General features: G+C 42.5%; 1 protein-coding gene across 2 annotated transcripts in view; it reads right to left on the bottom strand.

Moving 5' to 3' along the window:
* Nucleotides 1-328: 328 nt before the first annotated feature.
* The window catches only part of EDDM3A (epididymal protein 3A), a 26,208-nt gene continuing 10,194 nt past the window's right edge, over nucleotides 329-16,342 (bottom strand). The window contains exons 2-3 of one of the 2 annotated variants that reach the window (XM_011976196.1): nucleotides 12,647-12,835; nucleotides 329-1,151 (exon numbers count right to left, since the gene is read on the bottom strand). In XM_011976196.1, coding sequence (XP_011831586.1) covers nucleotides 682-1,125 — 444 coding nt within the window. In that variant the 5' untranslated portion in view covers nucleotides 1,126-1,151; nucleotides 12,647-12,835 and the 3' untranslated portion in view covers nucleotides 329-681. Of the gene's footprint in view, nucleotides 1,152-2,707; nucleotides 2,806-12,646; nucleotides 12,836-16,342 lie in introns of those variants that run through there. The other variant, XM_011976195.1, reaches the window with a different exon arrangement.

Here is a 16,342-nt window from a genome sequence, read left to right as displayed (position 1 = left end):
TCCACCTGTCTTGGCCTCCCAAAGTGCTGAAATTAGAGGCATGAGTCACAGTGCCCAGCCCGCTCTTAAAACTGGATTTTGACCTTTTTGATTATTTCAAATTGATACCATGATGAGTGCTTACATCACTACTTGTCTCCAGTTTAGCACACAATCATTTATATCCACATGATATACATAAATATATCACATACATTAGACCCAGACGCATAAAGTGCACCCTAAACCCCTTGCACAGCCATAGGCAAAAATAGCCTAGATCACCCATACGCACACCAATCACACAATACATACTCTGCACACATAATATATATAAGTGTCGCATATATTAGAATAATATATTTTATTTAAGAAAAAGAAGTTTGTTCAGCTTGGGTAGGTATAAAGAGAGTCAATATCAGGAAAAATCTTAGGTTAGTCAAGGATAGATGCCATAGGAGCTGAATCTTGGAAAAAGTGTGGGTGTAAATTAGGCAAATTAGGACAAAATTGTATTACAGATACAGACACCACACAAAGATTTGGTATCAAGAAATCGCAAGGTACATAAACTCTAAGTACTTGGAAAACACTGACACATAAATGTAAGTGGGGAGTGGCTGGGGCTATTGATGGAGGCAGGGCCCACCACTTTGGAAGCACTGAATACTCTACCAATATCTGAGGATGTGCATAGACTTTCTAGTTGTTGATAGGTTCTATAATCTTCAGGTCTTCTATGTTATCAACATATCCATCTATGCCACAGTGGAATTCAATGTAGCTGAAGCTTCTGCTCTCTATGTACCTCCTGTTGTACTTCTCCCAGTGACACTCGAGTACTTTAAGGGCACCTGGGGCCCATACATATGCATTTCTATATCGGTTGCTCCCCTTCTCATCGATGCATGTACGCTGAATTTTGAACCATAAGCTATAGATGAATATATGAGACCTTTTGCCTTTCAGAGCTTCTTTTTCTCTCATGAGGACATCACATTTGTACCTTTTGAATTCTCTACTTGGACTTAAGTAATGAAGTTTTATGAATTCTCTCCAGTAAACGTCTTTACTGTATACACACAGCCTGCAAAGGATGTAAAGCAGGGCCAAGAGCATGCCCCAGATCTTTAGAGAGGATGTCATCTCAGTCACCAGGGCCACCTGCGTGTCTACAGGGAAGAGAAAGAAAAACATTATCCTGACAATACTCAGAGAACTGAGCTCCACCTTAAAATTCCTTTCCCTGCCAAGCAGGCACTTGGGCACATATTATATTGCTATTTGTTTCCCTATTAGAAGATGATGATTCTCATTAAAGAATACAGTTTCTGGACCAGGCGCGGTGGCTCACACCTGTAATCCCTGCAGTTTGGGAGGCCGAGGCGGGTGGATCACCTGAGGTCAGGAGTTCGAGAAACACCCTGGCCAACATGGTGAAACTCCATCTCTACTAAAAATACAAAAAGTAACTGGGCATAGTGGCTGTAGTCCCAGCTGCTCGAGAGGCTGAGGCAGGAGAATCGCTTGAACCCGGGAGACAGAGGTTGCAGTGAGGTGAGATTGCGCCTCTGCACTCCAGCCTGGGCAACAGAGCAAAACTCCATCTCAAAAAAAAAAAAAGAATACAGCTTTCTAAGAACTAAAAATATGCTTTAGCGTGTGAGAGCCAAACACAAATTTGAAAAATATAGATCATGTACCTTTTGAGAATTTCAAATATCTCCTGTCTACCCTGTCTTCTATCCAATTTGAGGAGCCAATCACTATCTAGCTCTCTTTTACCAAATAAACTATCAGGAGATCATGTGTCCAATAGAAAAATGACATTTTAAGCTTTTTGTCTGCAAAGTGGAAAAGATTGTTGCATTTTAAGGGAATGTAGAAGATGAGTAACTACTTGGGAGGTGGTTCCTAGGCAGAAGGCATTGGTTCTGGAAACCACAGCCCAGGTTGCACTTCTCTGAAAAATGATGTTTTTCCAACCTTGGCTTCCTTATAACACTTTCCCCAAAGCCTGGGTGAAACATGTGATCATTATTCACTATCCACATCCCTTCTCAGAGGCCATTTCCCTAATTATTGCTATTACAAATGATCTTCATTTGTTAGAGCTTATTGGCAATGCCATCATAAAAGGACATCAGTTTAGAACTTTTGCTGTAATCAATCAGGCACCAAGACTAAAACAGTCCCCCGCAGAGCTACTGTGGTCACAGCATAGGATGTATGGTCATTTGAAAAAGTTATCTCTTTACCAGCTCTCTGTCCTCATTTCCCATGAGGAGTATTCCTGGCCCTACTGAACCTCTAGCCTGATTCACAGCTCTGAGTATCGGTGTCCTCAGATAGGCCTAATAACAGCTCCCTACAGACCTGCGAGAGTCTAATGAGATGCAAGCATGTGAGAGTACTTCTAACCATGTCAAATGCCCACATCAGACACAGGGTTCCTCATCCACGGAACCCTGTCCTAGTGATAAAGGCCTACACAGGATAGAAGAGTAGGATGCAAGCAGCTTTAATGCATTGTGGTTAGGAGGACTGGCGGTGAAGGAAGGGAGGAGCAGGGAAAGCCTGTATCAGTGGGACTGAGGCTGACCAGAATTCAGGCCTTTGTTTTCCATGATTTGGATCCTTCTCCATTTTTTGCTATCTGAAAGCTCAGTCAGCCCCCTTCTAGTGCTCCTGGCTGTACCCCGAGCATCCTCAGTAGAGCCCTTCTTACCCTACTCAGACTCCGAGTTCAGGTCACTGGTTGTAGTGGGAATCAGCGTGTGGATCTGAAGAGCAGAGTCTGCGTCCTCCTCCTTTTCTCAGAGCCCTGGAAATCTGCAGCAGTGGAGAAAGGAAGAGCAGGGGGAGCTGCAGCGCTCCAGCTGATTGGTAGTGGAGGGGGCGATGGGGAACAGCCTTATTATGTGAACTTGTTCTTGTATCGTTTCATCTGGAACACTTGGGTTCACTCAAACAGTAGCCTCGAGCAAAGGCTACAAACATCAAAGGCTGAGCCCTGGGCACAAAATAATTGTAAGACCTAGGTGACCCCAGAAAGGGGTTATCTGGTGCTATCAGGAGACAACCAGAGACTTAGCATCTGCTCTCAATTCTAAGAAACTTCTGGGGAAGTCCCTGGAGGGTTATGACTTATGCCATGTTACATGGGAACTTCACTGAGGAAAGCCACTTTTTTTTTTTTTTTTGAGACAGAGTGTTGCTCTGTCGCCCAGGCTGGAGTACAGTGGCATGATCTCGGCTACTGCAACCTCTGCCTCCCGGGTTCACACCATTCTCCTGCCTCAGACTCCTAAGTAGCTGAGACTACAGGCACCCGCCACCACGCCCAGCTAATTTTTTGTATTTTTAGTAGAGATGGGGTTTCACTGTGTTAGCCAGGATGGTCTCGATCTCCTGACCTTGTGATGCACCCGCTCGGCCTCCCAAAGTGCTGGGATTACAGGTGTGAGTCACCGTGCCCAGCCTTTCCTCCTTTCTTTCTTTTTTTTAGACAGAGTCTTGCTCTGTCACCCAGGCTGGAGTGCAGTCGCACAAACACTACTCCTTGCAGTCTCAACCTGCCAGGCTCAAGCAATCCTCCCACCTCAGCCTCTCGAGTAGCTGGGACTATAGGCGTGCAACACCATGCCTGGCTAGTTTTTTGTATTAATTTTTGTAGAGACAGGATTTCATCATGTTGCCGAGGTTGGTCTTGAACTCCTGAGTCCAGCTAATCCTCAACACGTTAGCCTCCGAAAATGCTGGGATTACAGGCATGAGCCACTTGGTCGGGCCAGAAAATCACTTTTAATGTTGTCAATTGTAAGACCTTCCTTGAGAGGTGAAAGAATATCTAGTAAAAACAGTGGCGAAATAGCTATGAATGATTAGGTAGCCAGCATCTGAAATTTCTTTACTCAGTTCTTTAATTATAACCTTTAGCTGTTTGGTGACACTGTACTGCTTGCTATTAAAATGTCACATAACTTAGCCATAGTTTCCACAATGCTACTATACATAACATCTGACTGTGAAGTACAGGTAACAAGGTGCTGGTTAAGTTGTTTTTCAGGACCTCAAGATTCAGTCCTGAACTCAGCTCAAACTGACAAGACCACGAACTCTTCAACTGAGTTTGTGCAAGTGTTCAATGGGTTACCTTTAACATCACTACCTGAATTTTCCACCATATTTTTCATGCCAACTCCCTGCAAATTGGCAAATGTGACCAATACTGGTTCATCAATGCTAGTCAAAATTAAGATTTATGAATAAAGTAAGATTCTTGCAAATCTTTTCTATCAACACCTCTGAAGTCTGCTCTAGCCAAACCACCTTAGTTGATTTTCTCACTGGGCCACCTTATTGTTGGAATGACAGAAGGTTCAGTTTATATCTGGAACTTATCTTCAAGCCCCCGCTCCTGTCAAACAATCTTTGAGTAACAGGAAATCATGTGCTGATAGACTGGGTGAACGGGAGATAGTCTCAGAGCAGGTTCTGTGCATCTTCTTACTCTCTAGGTCTTTGGGGGACAGGGGAGAGCAAAAAGGGAACAATTCTGGGCATCTGTATCTGGATGACTTGGGAGGTGATTCTGAGGGAAAGTCAGTTGTTTGTCGTGTGCCCACACATCCAGAGCTCTTTCCAACAAATGTGCATTATCTATTGAAGACTTAAATTCAAGCAGTGACTCAATGAATGTAGAGAGAGGTGGGAGAGAGAAGCCACCTGAGCCAATGTATGAGCCAATATTTCTCAAACAATTGATATTCCACTTTTAATATGGAAAAAAAATATGGACTCCAAGCATACATCCATGAACTCTCTTATGAGCTAAGCCCAAAGTCCTAAAGCTTTTTGGATGTAAAGCCAATTAGGAAGCAATCTAAACTAAACTGGAGAAAAGTATATTGTTATATTTACAGAAATTAGCCACTACCAATGCAGCCCAGGAAGGTAGCCCAACCAGTATTTCTGGAAACCACTTAATGGGTCTACTTCCTAGAGTCATCTACCAGCTTCTGTAACAGAAGCTCCTTGGGCAGTGACTTTTGATTTCAGTTCTTAAGGAAGTATTGCCCTTTAAATATAAATTTTAAATCACTTGAAAATTATGTTCATCCTTTAAATATTGTCTTTGATTTTAAGCATTTTCTGTTAATTCCTTGATATATCCTATTATTATTATTATTGTTATTATTATTATTATTATTAGGAACAGAGTTTCACTCTTGTCGCCCAGGCATGATCCCAGCTCATTGGAACCTCTGCCTCCTGGGTTCGAGCAATTCTCTTGCCTCAGCCTCCTGAGTAGCTGAGATTACAGGCACCCACCAACACATCTGGGTAATTTTTGTATTTTTAGTAGAGACGAGATTTCGCCATGTTGGCCAGACTGATCTCAAACTCCTGACCTCAGGTGATCCACCCACCTCAGCCTCTCAAAGTGCTGGGATTAAAGACGTGAGCCACCACACCAAGCCAATATTTCTTTTGTTAGCAACTATTCAATTCTTAAATGTTTGTGAACTACTGTTTCACAAAACCATAAAAGTGACTTAGGTTCCTTATTCAGGGGATGACAATGTCTGTAGGTGTCTTAATCTGTGATCCACGGGCTTCCAAGGGTTCCATGGATGGAATTCACAGCATCAATGCAGTAGTGCAGTGCAGAAAATTACATCTGTATTTTCACTCACCCCTATTGAAATGTAGGGTCTGGGCATGGTGGCTCACACCTGTAATCTCAACACTTTAGAAGGTCAAAGTGGGAGGACCACTTAAGCTCAGGAGTTTGAGATCAGCCTGGGCAACGTAGGGAGAAATCTAATCTCTACAGAAAATTAAAGCAATTAGTTGGGTGTGGTGGCACATGCCTGTAGTCCCGGCTACTTCGGAGGCTGAGGTGGGAGGATCACTTGAGGCCAGGAGTTGAAAACAAGCCTGGGCAACATAGTGATAACCTGACTTTACCAAAAAAAAAAAAAAAAAATTTAAGGCCAGTAGTGGTAGCACGTGCCTGTAACCTCAGCTACTTGGGAAACGGAGGCAGGAAGATTGCTTGAGCTTAGAAGTTTAAGGTTGGAGTGAGCTATGATAGCACCATACTGGGTGACTGAGCGAGACCCTGTCTCTCAAAAACAAAACAAAACAAACAAAATGAAAATTAAAAAAAAAAAACCCAAAACCCTAGCCCCATACTGCTTGACACACAGATGAGAAGATGAATATAGGCATCAGGCCACACACCTATCATGGTTACATGAGGATTCCCTTGGAGAGAGATAATGGTGGTTGTATTTTCACAATGCTCTGCTTTAGTCAGTTGAGAGAAGTCCAGATAAGATTTCTTACATGAGGACCAGCAAGGTCTATTGAGTACAAAGACTGGAGGAAATCAGACAACAAAGACTGAACACCTCCCCATACCTCTTCTCTCAGGTGGTATTGTTTAAGACTCAGCAGTGTCGTTCCTTCACATACTTTGGTACTGGGACTGCAGACTTAGTATTCTCTGGTTTCCCATCTGCCCAGGCATCAGTACCCACCTCTTCTAGGAATTCTTCAGGGATGAGAAAGAGATTCTGAGCCTGTTGCTGCAACAATGCAGCTTGCAAGGTATAGGCTTGATCTGCGGACACTGTAATATTCACTTATCCTGGGGAAAAGGTAACATTTGCATTCAGTTCAGTCAAGAGATGATGTCCCAAGAAATGGATGGGGTATTCAGGCATATATAAGAAGCGATGCTTTAAGCAGGTCTGTCACAGTTGGAAATCTAGGGGTTGCAGGAATGGTTCTTTTAGGGTCTTCTCTAAAACTGCCATCACTTTCATAGTTTCAGAAGACAATTTGAACAGGCGTGCGTTTAATACTGAATAAGTGGCACTGGTATCTACTAGAAAGGCTAAACGTTGATTTCTCAGCATCATAATGACTCAGGGCTCCACGTGGGAAATATGGAGGGTACTAGCTGGGTCAGAGCCTGCCCTCAGACCCCATCATTTTTGATCCTTATTACAGAAGTTCTCAGCCCCAGATCCCTCAGGTATTTCAGGCATTTGGTGAATTGGAAGTTGATTTTTTCATTATTGGCCCCTTTGTGGTTTGGTCAGTCTTTTTTCCAATGGCCTTCCTGTCTGCATTTGGCACATGGAATTCAATAAGTAGAGTGTTCCTACTTACAAGGAGCCTGGGTCCCAGGGGCTCCTAACTTAAATGGGGCTCCTGTGGTGGGTCTGTGTCATGGTCCAAGGGTTCCTTGAGCAGCTGCTAGCAAGGTGGCTTGCTGTTGAATGTTTTATAGTTCTCTCTGTTTCTGACCAGGTCTCTGCCAGTGAACACCTTTGTTTCTACCATTTGAGACAAAGATATGTCCAGTACCCCTTCAACTTATTGCAAATTTCACTGAATGTCAGGAACACTCTGGCTAATAAATGTCATGTTTATCATCTTTAAATATTCTAAGGCCTTTGGACCAATATCAGTGTATTCTTTCAACACTTCAAAATATAGTCCAGAAAACTTGAAGGGCTTTCATTGGGCTTATGCCTTACTTCTTGAACTTTCTTAAGGCTCCTCTGCTTTGGTACGCCCTTTCAGAGTCCAGGTTTGAACATTGGCCCAAGTAGGATTATGGGATATAAGATATAGAAGAAAACAATATGGAAGAGAACAAATTTTCCATTGGCTTTGGATCATCTCAATAGGTAGCAACACTATTTTTCAAATTTAATAAATCAGAAATAGAGAATGGAGAGTGTACCCAAATGAGCCCCATGGGTTGCCCTATATCAGCGTCAATGCCTCCTATAGGTAATTGTTGAAGGGAAAATTGTCCTGCTGGAGCTAAAGTGGTTCCTTCGCCAAATTAGGTCCTCTGACAGGTGTGAGAAGAGGAAGCCATTCCTGCATCTCGTCATTCCTGGCCTCTTGGTCAAGTGCTGGTGGCCTGGCCCTAGCTCCTTCACCAGGTGAAGGAGGGAGAGCCAACAGCAGTGAGCCGAGATTGTACCACTGCATTCCAGCCTCAGTGACAGAGCGAGACTCTGTTTATAAAACAAACAAACAAAACAAAACAAAACAAACAGATTTCAGAACTGAAACCCATAGAGCCCATAGAGTGGAATAGTTCCGCTGTACACTGCCCTTGTGCTCCTTCTAATTGGTAAAAATGTCCTTGAGCAGGGCCCTTTATGAAGGAGGGACAACAGGGCCTCCAAAGAGGTGACAGGACCTCTAAGAAGGCCAGCAGATCAGGAGAAGGAAAAGAGGATGTTGGAACACTCACCAGAGATGTTTTCCCATTCTGGCAACCATTTCTCCCTTGCAGGTGAGCCTGAGCTGAAGGTTGGCAGTGCCATGCTGGCAAGAAAGACTCCAGATACTTCGGTGAATCTCCAGGTTTGCCACAGCAGCAAGAGAGTACCGAACCATGGACAAATGCCCATGAGGAGCCTCCAGGCTAGCTCTCCACTAAACTTTAACCATAATAGATTCATTGCCTTATGCCCAGTAAGTCAACATACTGAGATAATGGTGATAGTAGCAGAGAAATAGTGTCATATTTTTATGACAGTCAGACAAGGAGATGGGAGGAAAAGTCAAATCCACCTCCCCAAGAGGTTTAAGGTAGGGTTTGTGAGGGATCTGGACAGCAGCTGAAGTGTAGGGATTTTTGATTCATTGAGAAGTGAGGAGTGCAGCCTTGGGACAGAGAGGTGCCAAAGGTGCATTCTTCTGAGCCTGTTGCATGGTGGGGTCTTTAGACTGGTTGGTGTCAACCTCTCCACTAGAGTTCAGAATCTGAAATGCCTGAAGCAATTCTTGAGCAAAAAAGACCCATGATTCTTGTTTGTGAGTTTCTACCTATAGAAATAATGGGGGAGCATGTGGTCAGCATGCTACGTGACCCTTGGTTAGTTAGCAGCTGCAGGGAAGCTGCTCCAAGTGGACCACCATGCTATGATTAATGTGTAATTATAATTCTTCCTACTTTGACGAGCTGTTAATCATTTCATTGTATCACTATCATTAGAGAATTACAAATTAACACAATAGATGTGATAATGCTACACATCTATTTCAATGGCTGAAATGCAGTACAAACTGACATCACCAAAGCTGGTGAGGATGCAGAGCTACACAAACACTAATTGACAGGACTTTGTATCGAGGCATATTTTAGGGTGCCATATATGTATTTCCTACAAAAGAAAGTTCAGTTAGCCTAGCTCGGATCTCATGGCAATTGCTTGACTTAGCAGAGGGGACTGCAAACCTTAGTGGACAGCCTTACCAATAAGGTCCACAAAAGAGGAAGATAGGTCCCTAAGGAAATTAATATGCAACTATCCAAATAAGGGATGGAAATCAGGAAAGCTAGAGCTTATAAAGCTCTGATATTTATCCCTGATTTGGAGAGCTGCATATTCATTCATTTCTGTATCAGTTTCACGTTCCACTGATATACAACCCTAATATACTAATTGCCCTTAAATGCACTTTCCTCCTATACTGTTTTGAATTACCATCTGCTTACCCTTTAGTAAAAGCAACTTTTAAAGAGCTACTTACATGAGAAATTTGTGAGAATCTACTATAGGAGATCAGAATATGCCACCACAAGGTATGCTCTGTAACGTAAAGATTATTTTGAAGTGCTTATTTTGAAAAACAGTATACACAAGACAAGCTCTGAAAATAGAGTATGCGTTGGCCTTTTGTAAGGGTAATGTGCATTCATAAGGGAAACCTCCATTCTTATGGATGTCTCCTTCTCGTGCCAGATAGAGAAAGGTGACTCTAAATCACAAAAGACCCTTCTCAGTGGAGAAGATACTAAAATCTGCGTGACCAAACTTTCCCTCATTTACTATACTTTTCCTGGTCATCTCCCTATGACTTGTTCCCCACATGCATTTTCCTTTGCTTTAGCTGAAGACGGCATTTAAGCCCAACTTTTAGCTACCTCTTTGAGTTACTGTCTGAGCTTCTCCCATGTATACATGAGATACACATGTTACCACATTTCTGTTTGTTTTTTTCTTGTTAATCTGACTTTTCTTTTAGGGGCCCCAGCTAAGATCCTAAAAGGGTAGAAGGCAAATGTTTTCCTCTCTTACACTATATTTTAAAGAACATTTATCAAACAAGAAAAATAATTAGTATTTTTCCCCATGTGTAAATTGACCATTGAGGAGGAGCTACTGGTTTTCTTTTTTGTTTTTTCTTTTTTGAGACAGAGTTTCACTCTGTCGTCAGACTGGAGTGCAATGGCGCAATCTCGACTCACTGCAATCTCCGCCTCCTGAGTTCAAGCAATTCTTCTGCCTCAGCCTCCTGAGTAGCTGGGACTACAGATGCGTGCCACCACGTCCAACTAATTTTTGTATTTTTGTAGAGATGAGGTTTCACCATGTTGGCCAGGATGGTCTCAATCTCTTGACTCCGTGATCCACCTGCCTTGGCCTCCTAAAGTGCTAGGATTACAGGCGTGAGCCACCACACCCAGCCTTGCTACTGGTTTGATACTAATCTCTTCTGAGTTTGGTTAGTAGAGATTGTCATCCCCAGGTGTCCGCTCCTCCTTAGGTGCACTTAAAAATTGCAAAGCTGAGGAACTGCAATAGGAACATGATGACCGATGTAGATACACTGACTCCTCATCGAGACCAGAGTTCTAAAAAAAGGTGCAGTCACTTCATAAATAATGTTGATACTTCAGTCTTTTCTCTAATTGTTTCAAGGCCAGAGCCATTCAACATTGCAGGAGACTGAAGAACACAAGATACTTTAATGTTTAGCACTTTTCCTCCCCATAGTGGACCTAGGCAAAATTACATGAAGCAAGCATTCCTTACTTTGTATCTCTCTCCTACAGTTAGCAAACAGAATTTCACATGGTTCCTACCTGCCTGTGAACCCAACATTTCTTTCTATCTCCTTTTTCATTCATTCCATGAACAAAATTTAGGTCTTAAGTCCACTGTTGAGAACCATTGTATTTTGAAGTCCTCCAACCTCCACCCTATGTTTCTGCCAAGCGAACGTGTTTATTATCAGATAAAATCATTTGTGCTAATATCTTCTACTTGATGTGTCATCCTTAGGAAATGTAATGCCTTAGCCCGTCTAACATGCATTGAACTTCTTAGAAACATTCTTAAGGAATTGAGTCTAGTAGAGACATCTGAGTGTGTGGTTGATAGAGGAGATGTTCTTTCTCATCCTGCGTGTGTATAGCTTCCATACAGATGACAGCCTGCTGTAGTTTTGCATTAGAAATCCCCGGCATGTACGAGGTCCCCAGTTTACTCTCCCGCACCTCCACCAGTTTTGTGCTGGGTTTGGTGGCTCACACCTGTAACCCCAGGACTTTGGGAGGCTGAGGCGGACAGATCACTTGAGGTCAGGAGTTCGAGACCAGCCTGGCCAACATGGCGAAACTCCATCTCTACTAAAAATACAAAAAAATCAGTGGGGGGTGGTGGTGTGCACCTGTAATCCTGAGTTACTCAGAGGCTAAGGTCGGAGAATCGCTTGAACCCGGGAGGCAGAAGTTGCAGTGAGCTGAGATTGCACCATTGCACTCCAGCCTGGGCAATAAGGGCTAAACTCTGTCTCAAAAAAAAAAAAAGAAAGAAAGAAATTCCCATCTCTAGGCCAGGCATGGTGGCTCGCGCCTATAATCCTAGCACTTTGTGAGGCCAAGGCAGGCAGATTCCCTGAGCTCAGGAGTTTGAGATCAGTCTTGGCAACATGACAAAACCTCGTCTGTACTAAAAATACCAAAAATTAGCCAGGCATGGTGGCTCACGCCTATAATCCCAGCTACCGGAGAGGCTGAAGCAGGAGAATCACTTGAACCCAGCAGGCGGAGGTTGCAGTGAGGTGAAATTGCGCCACTGCACTCCAGCCTGGGTGACAGAGTGAGACTCTCTCAAAAAAATTTAAAAAATAAAAAATAAAAGAAATCCTCATCTCGAGAGTCAGGGACAGAAATGGTTGATGGGCACTTGTTATATTTGTTTATCGAAGTCAAAATTAAAGTAGAAAACCAAAGAGTAATATGAGAAAGGAAAGAATTTTTACTGAGCAACTACCATAAGCCAGGAACTATGCCACGTGTTTTATACCCAGTCAGCTCTGCCTTTACCCAAGAATCTGAGTGGAACTAAGTATGTTACCACCATGAAAGTAAGTAATTCAAAATCTAAGCTGTTGGAACTCTATATTATTTTGAAACTTAAAAAGAAGTGATGATGGGCCAAGCGTGGTGGCTCACGCCTGTAAATCCCAGCACTTTGGGAGGCTGAGGCGGGCAGATCACCTGAGGTTGGGAGTCCGAGACCAGCCTGGCCAATGTGGTGAAACCCAGTTTCCACTAAAACCCAGTTTCCACTAAAAATACAAAAATTAGCCGGGTGTGGTGACGCGCTCCTGTAATTCCAGCTACGCGGGAAGCTGAGGCAGGAGAATCACTTGAACCCCGGAGGCGGAGGTTGCAGTGAGCCTAGATCTGGCCACTGCACTCCAGCCTGGGCAACAGAATGAGACTCTGTCTCAAAGAAAAAAAAAAAACGATGATGGGACCTGAGTCACGTACTAGGCAGCTGTAACCAAGGCAGGTGTACCTTGGTTTCTCTGATTAGAGACCCTTTCTTGCCTGCACTGTTGTGTGAAATGTAAAATGACTAAAGGGGGCCAGGGAACACTTGTTTGCACTCCGCTGACTGATCTTCATTGGATGGATGCCCTCTTCTGTTTTTTATGGAAAGATTTCATTGCTATCACATTGTCTTGGGATGGAATGTTAAATATGCTCTTTTAAAATTGGAACAGAAATGAAGCACAGCTACGAATAAATGAAAACAAGTCATGGGGCTGGGGACAAATCTGTAACTAATTAATTTGTTGTAACTCTTGAACCAGCCTGGTACAGAAAATATTGAATTCCTTTTTAATTTCTTTGTCTTTTTCCTACATAAGCAAAAACTGAACCTTCTCTGGAGTCTGTATGTCACAGAGTGGCCTTCCTCTCTTTTCACTTTAATAAAATCATTAAAACTGGATTATGACCTTTTTGATTCTATCAACTCAGGATTACAGGTGCACACCACCACCCCCCACTGATTTTTTTGTATTTTTAGTAGAGATGGAGTTTCGCCATGTTGGCCAGGCTGGTCTCGAACTCCTGACCTCAAGTGATCTGTTCGCCTCAGCCTCCCAAAGTCCTGGGGTTATAGGTGTGAGCCACCAAACCCAGCCCAAAACTGGTGTCTACATCACAATTTGTCTCTAGCTTAGCCTATAATCATTTACATCCTCATGATACACACAAACGTATCACTTGCAGAGACACAGCCACATAAAATATGCCTTAAACTCCTTGCACAGCCTAAGTCATAGGCCAACATAGCCTAGATCTCACACACCCATACCAATTACACAACAATTACTTTACATATATCATATGTAGAATGTCACACATATTGGATAATACAATTTATTTAGGGAAGGGAAGATCATTCACCCTGGGTAGGTTTAGAGTGAATATCAGGAAAAATCTTGGTTATCAAACATCAGATGCATTACAAGCTGAAGCTTGACAAATGTGTAGGAATAAACTAGGTAAATGAAGACAAAAGTGTATTCCAGGCAGAGAAACAACACAGGCAAGGTTATGGTATCAAGAAGTCATGCGACTCATAATTCTAAGTTTTGGAAAACACTGACACATAAGTGCAATGTCAGGGGCTATTGATGGAGGCAGTGGCCACCACTTGGGAAGCACTGAATACCAATTCCTGAGGATGTGCATAGATCTTCTAGTTGTTGACAGGCTCCACCATCCTCAGGTCTCCTATGCTATCAACATACCCATCCTTGCAACAGTGGAATTCAATGTAGTTGAAGCTCGCTGTGTAGTTATTGTTGTACTTCTCCCACTGACACTCGAGTACTTTGATGGCATCCTGGGCCCATACATAGGCATTTCTACATCAGTTATTCCCACTTCAATAATGCATATACACTCCATTTTGTGCCATAAGCTATAGATGGACATATAAGAGCTCTTGTCTTTCAGAACTGCTTTTTCTCTCATGAGGGCATCACATTTGCAGTCTTCAAAATCTCGGCTTGGATCTAAGTAGTGCAGTGTCATGAATTCTTTCCAGGAAACGTCCTTGCTATGTACAAGCAGCCTGCAAAGAATGCAAAGCAGGGCCAAGGGACTGCCCCAGATCTTCAGAGAGGATGCCATTTCAGTCACCAGTGACACCTGCGTGTCCACAGAGAAGAGAAAGAAAAGCATCATGTAGACAATGTCCAGAGAGCTGACATTTATCTTAAAATTCTGTTTCCTGTCAATGCAAGCATTCAGCATAATTTTACTATTTGGTTCCCTGATTAGAAGATAATTCTCGTAAGAGAATAAAGTTTCTAAGAACTAAAAATATGCTTCAGCTTATGTGAGCCAAATACAAAGTTGGAAAAAAATAGATGACGTTAATTTTGAGAATTTCAAACATCTCCTGTCTACTCTGTCATCCACCCAACCTGCAGTGGGTAGAATCACCCAATCACCCTCCAGCTGGCTTCTTTTCACCAGACCAACTCTCAGGAAGTCATGCGTCCACTAGAAAATGGCATTTTAAGCTTTTTGTCTGCGAAGTGGAAAGGGCTGTAACTTTTTTTTTTTGCACATTAAATATTAAAGTTTATTAAAAATTGCTCACATTGAAAAACAAAGACAACAATTACACCCACCCCCACCAACACACACCACATACACAATCCAGACACAATTATGTTACTAGTGTCAGCTCAAAATCGTTAAGCAAATATTGAAATGCAGATAATTTCCAGAAAATAGCAAGCAGAGGCTAGAAAAATATTTATAAAGCTCTTAGTTGTCATGGCAACAGATAAACCCTGGTATCTGAAATTGTAGAAATCAGAAGTTGAACATTTGTGTGACATTGTTTTTCTATGGTTTTTCAAGGGATAAGAGGGAAACTTTTCCAATTAAGTTGTTCCAGGGCCTTCTTGAATTTAACAGATGGCTGCTACAAAGACATTAATTGAGGTTGTAGGACAAAGGATCAGTGGATATCTCCATTCTCAAAAGAAGTGAGCAGGTCTAAAGGCAGAGACTGACTTCCAGGTTAGGCAGCCTGCGAGCTAGTGTTAATCCACCCTCCTCTATCATGCTCCCCATGACAGCCATAAACACATGGATGCTGAAGGCAATGCTGTTTTATGATTCTTGTTTTCATGCATTGCTCACAAGCTGCAGATGCATGCCATGGGCACTGTTGCCTGCCCTGCCCCTCTCCTTGCCCTCCAGGGCTGTGCCTTTGCTAATGTACCAGTCAGGATGCTTTTTCTTTCTTTTTTTTTTTTTCTTATAACCAACTTTTTTTTATTAGAGCAGATACAGTTGTGAAAACTGTACATTACACATTTTGGTTTCAAGAATTATAAATAAAGGAACTCACAGGTAGGGAGTTCTTTTTCACAGCAAGAAACTTTAAATAAACAAAGTCATGTTTTATGAAGTACATTGGCAGACTTCATGTGCTGTCCAAAATGTTGAGTACAGTATAACAACCCATTAGAAAGAGCCTTCATGTAAAATACAGCTGTGCACATTTTAGAAAAATACCAACAATTTGAGCTTTGTTTTAAAAAAGCTTACATATCATACATATATTTATAAATAGGACCAACATGCTCACTTTATAAACATAGAGGACGCTTTTTCTTCCTTTCTTCCCGTCTAGGTTTTCGTCAGCATCTTCTGAGTAATGAGGCTGCTGCTGGGCGGCTCCAGAGACTCCACTTCGGTTCCATCTGGCTGGAGAGGTCTCACAATCATGGCAGATGGCAAAAGGAGAAAGTTACATCTTATGTGGATGACAGCAGGCAAAAAGAGCAGGGCTGTCACATTTTAGAGGAGTGTAGAAGATGAGTGACTACTAGGCAGGTGGTTCTTAGGCAGGAAGGCTTTGATTCTCTGAAATCACAGACCAGGTTACAATTGCACTGACTCTGCAAAATGATGCTTCTTCAATATCTTGACTTCCTTTTAACACTTCCCCCAAAGCCTGGGTGGAACATATGATTACTACTAACTACCCATATTCCTTCTCAGGAGCATTCCCCTAATTATCACTATTACAAATGATCTTCATTTGTCAGAGCTGCTTATTGACGATGCCATCATAAAAGGACACCAGTTTAGAAATATAACTGTAATCAATTAGGCAAAAAGACTAAAACCATCCCCACCAGAGCTACTGTGGTCACAGCATAGGATGTATGGTCGTTTGAAAAAGTTACCTCTTTAGCCGGGCGC

Source organism: Mandrillus leucophaeus, unplaced genomic scaffold (genome assembly GCF_000951045.1).
Source record: "Mandrillus leucophaeus isolate KB7577 unplaced genomic scaffold, Mleu.le_1.0 Scaffold163, whole genome shotgun sequence".
NCBI lineage: Eukaryota > Metazoa > Chordata > Mammalia > Primates > Cercopithecidae > Mandrillus > Mandrillus leucophaeus.
Note: the sequence above shows the minus strand (reverse complement) of the source record. Positions and strands in the feature narration are given on the sequence as shown.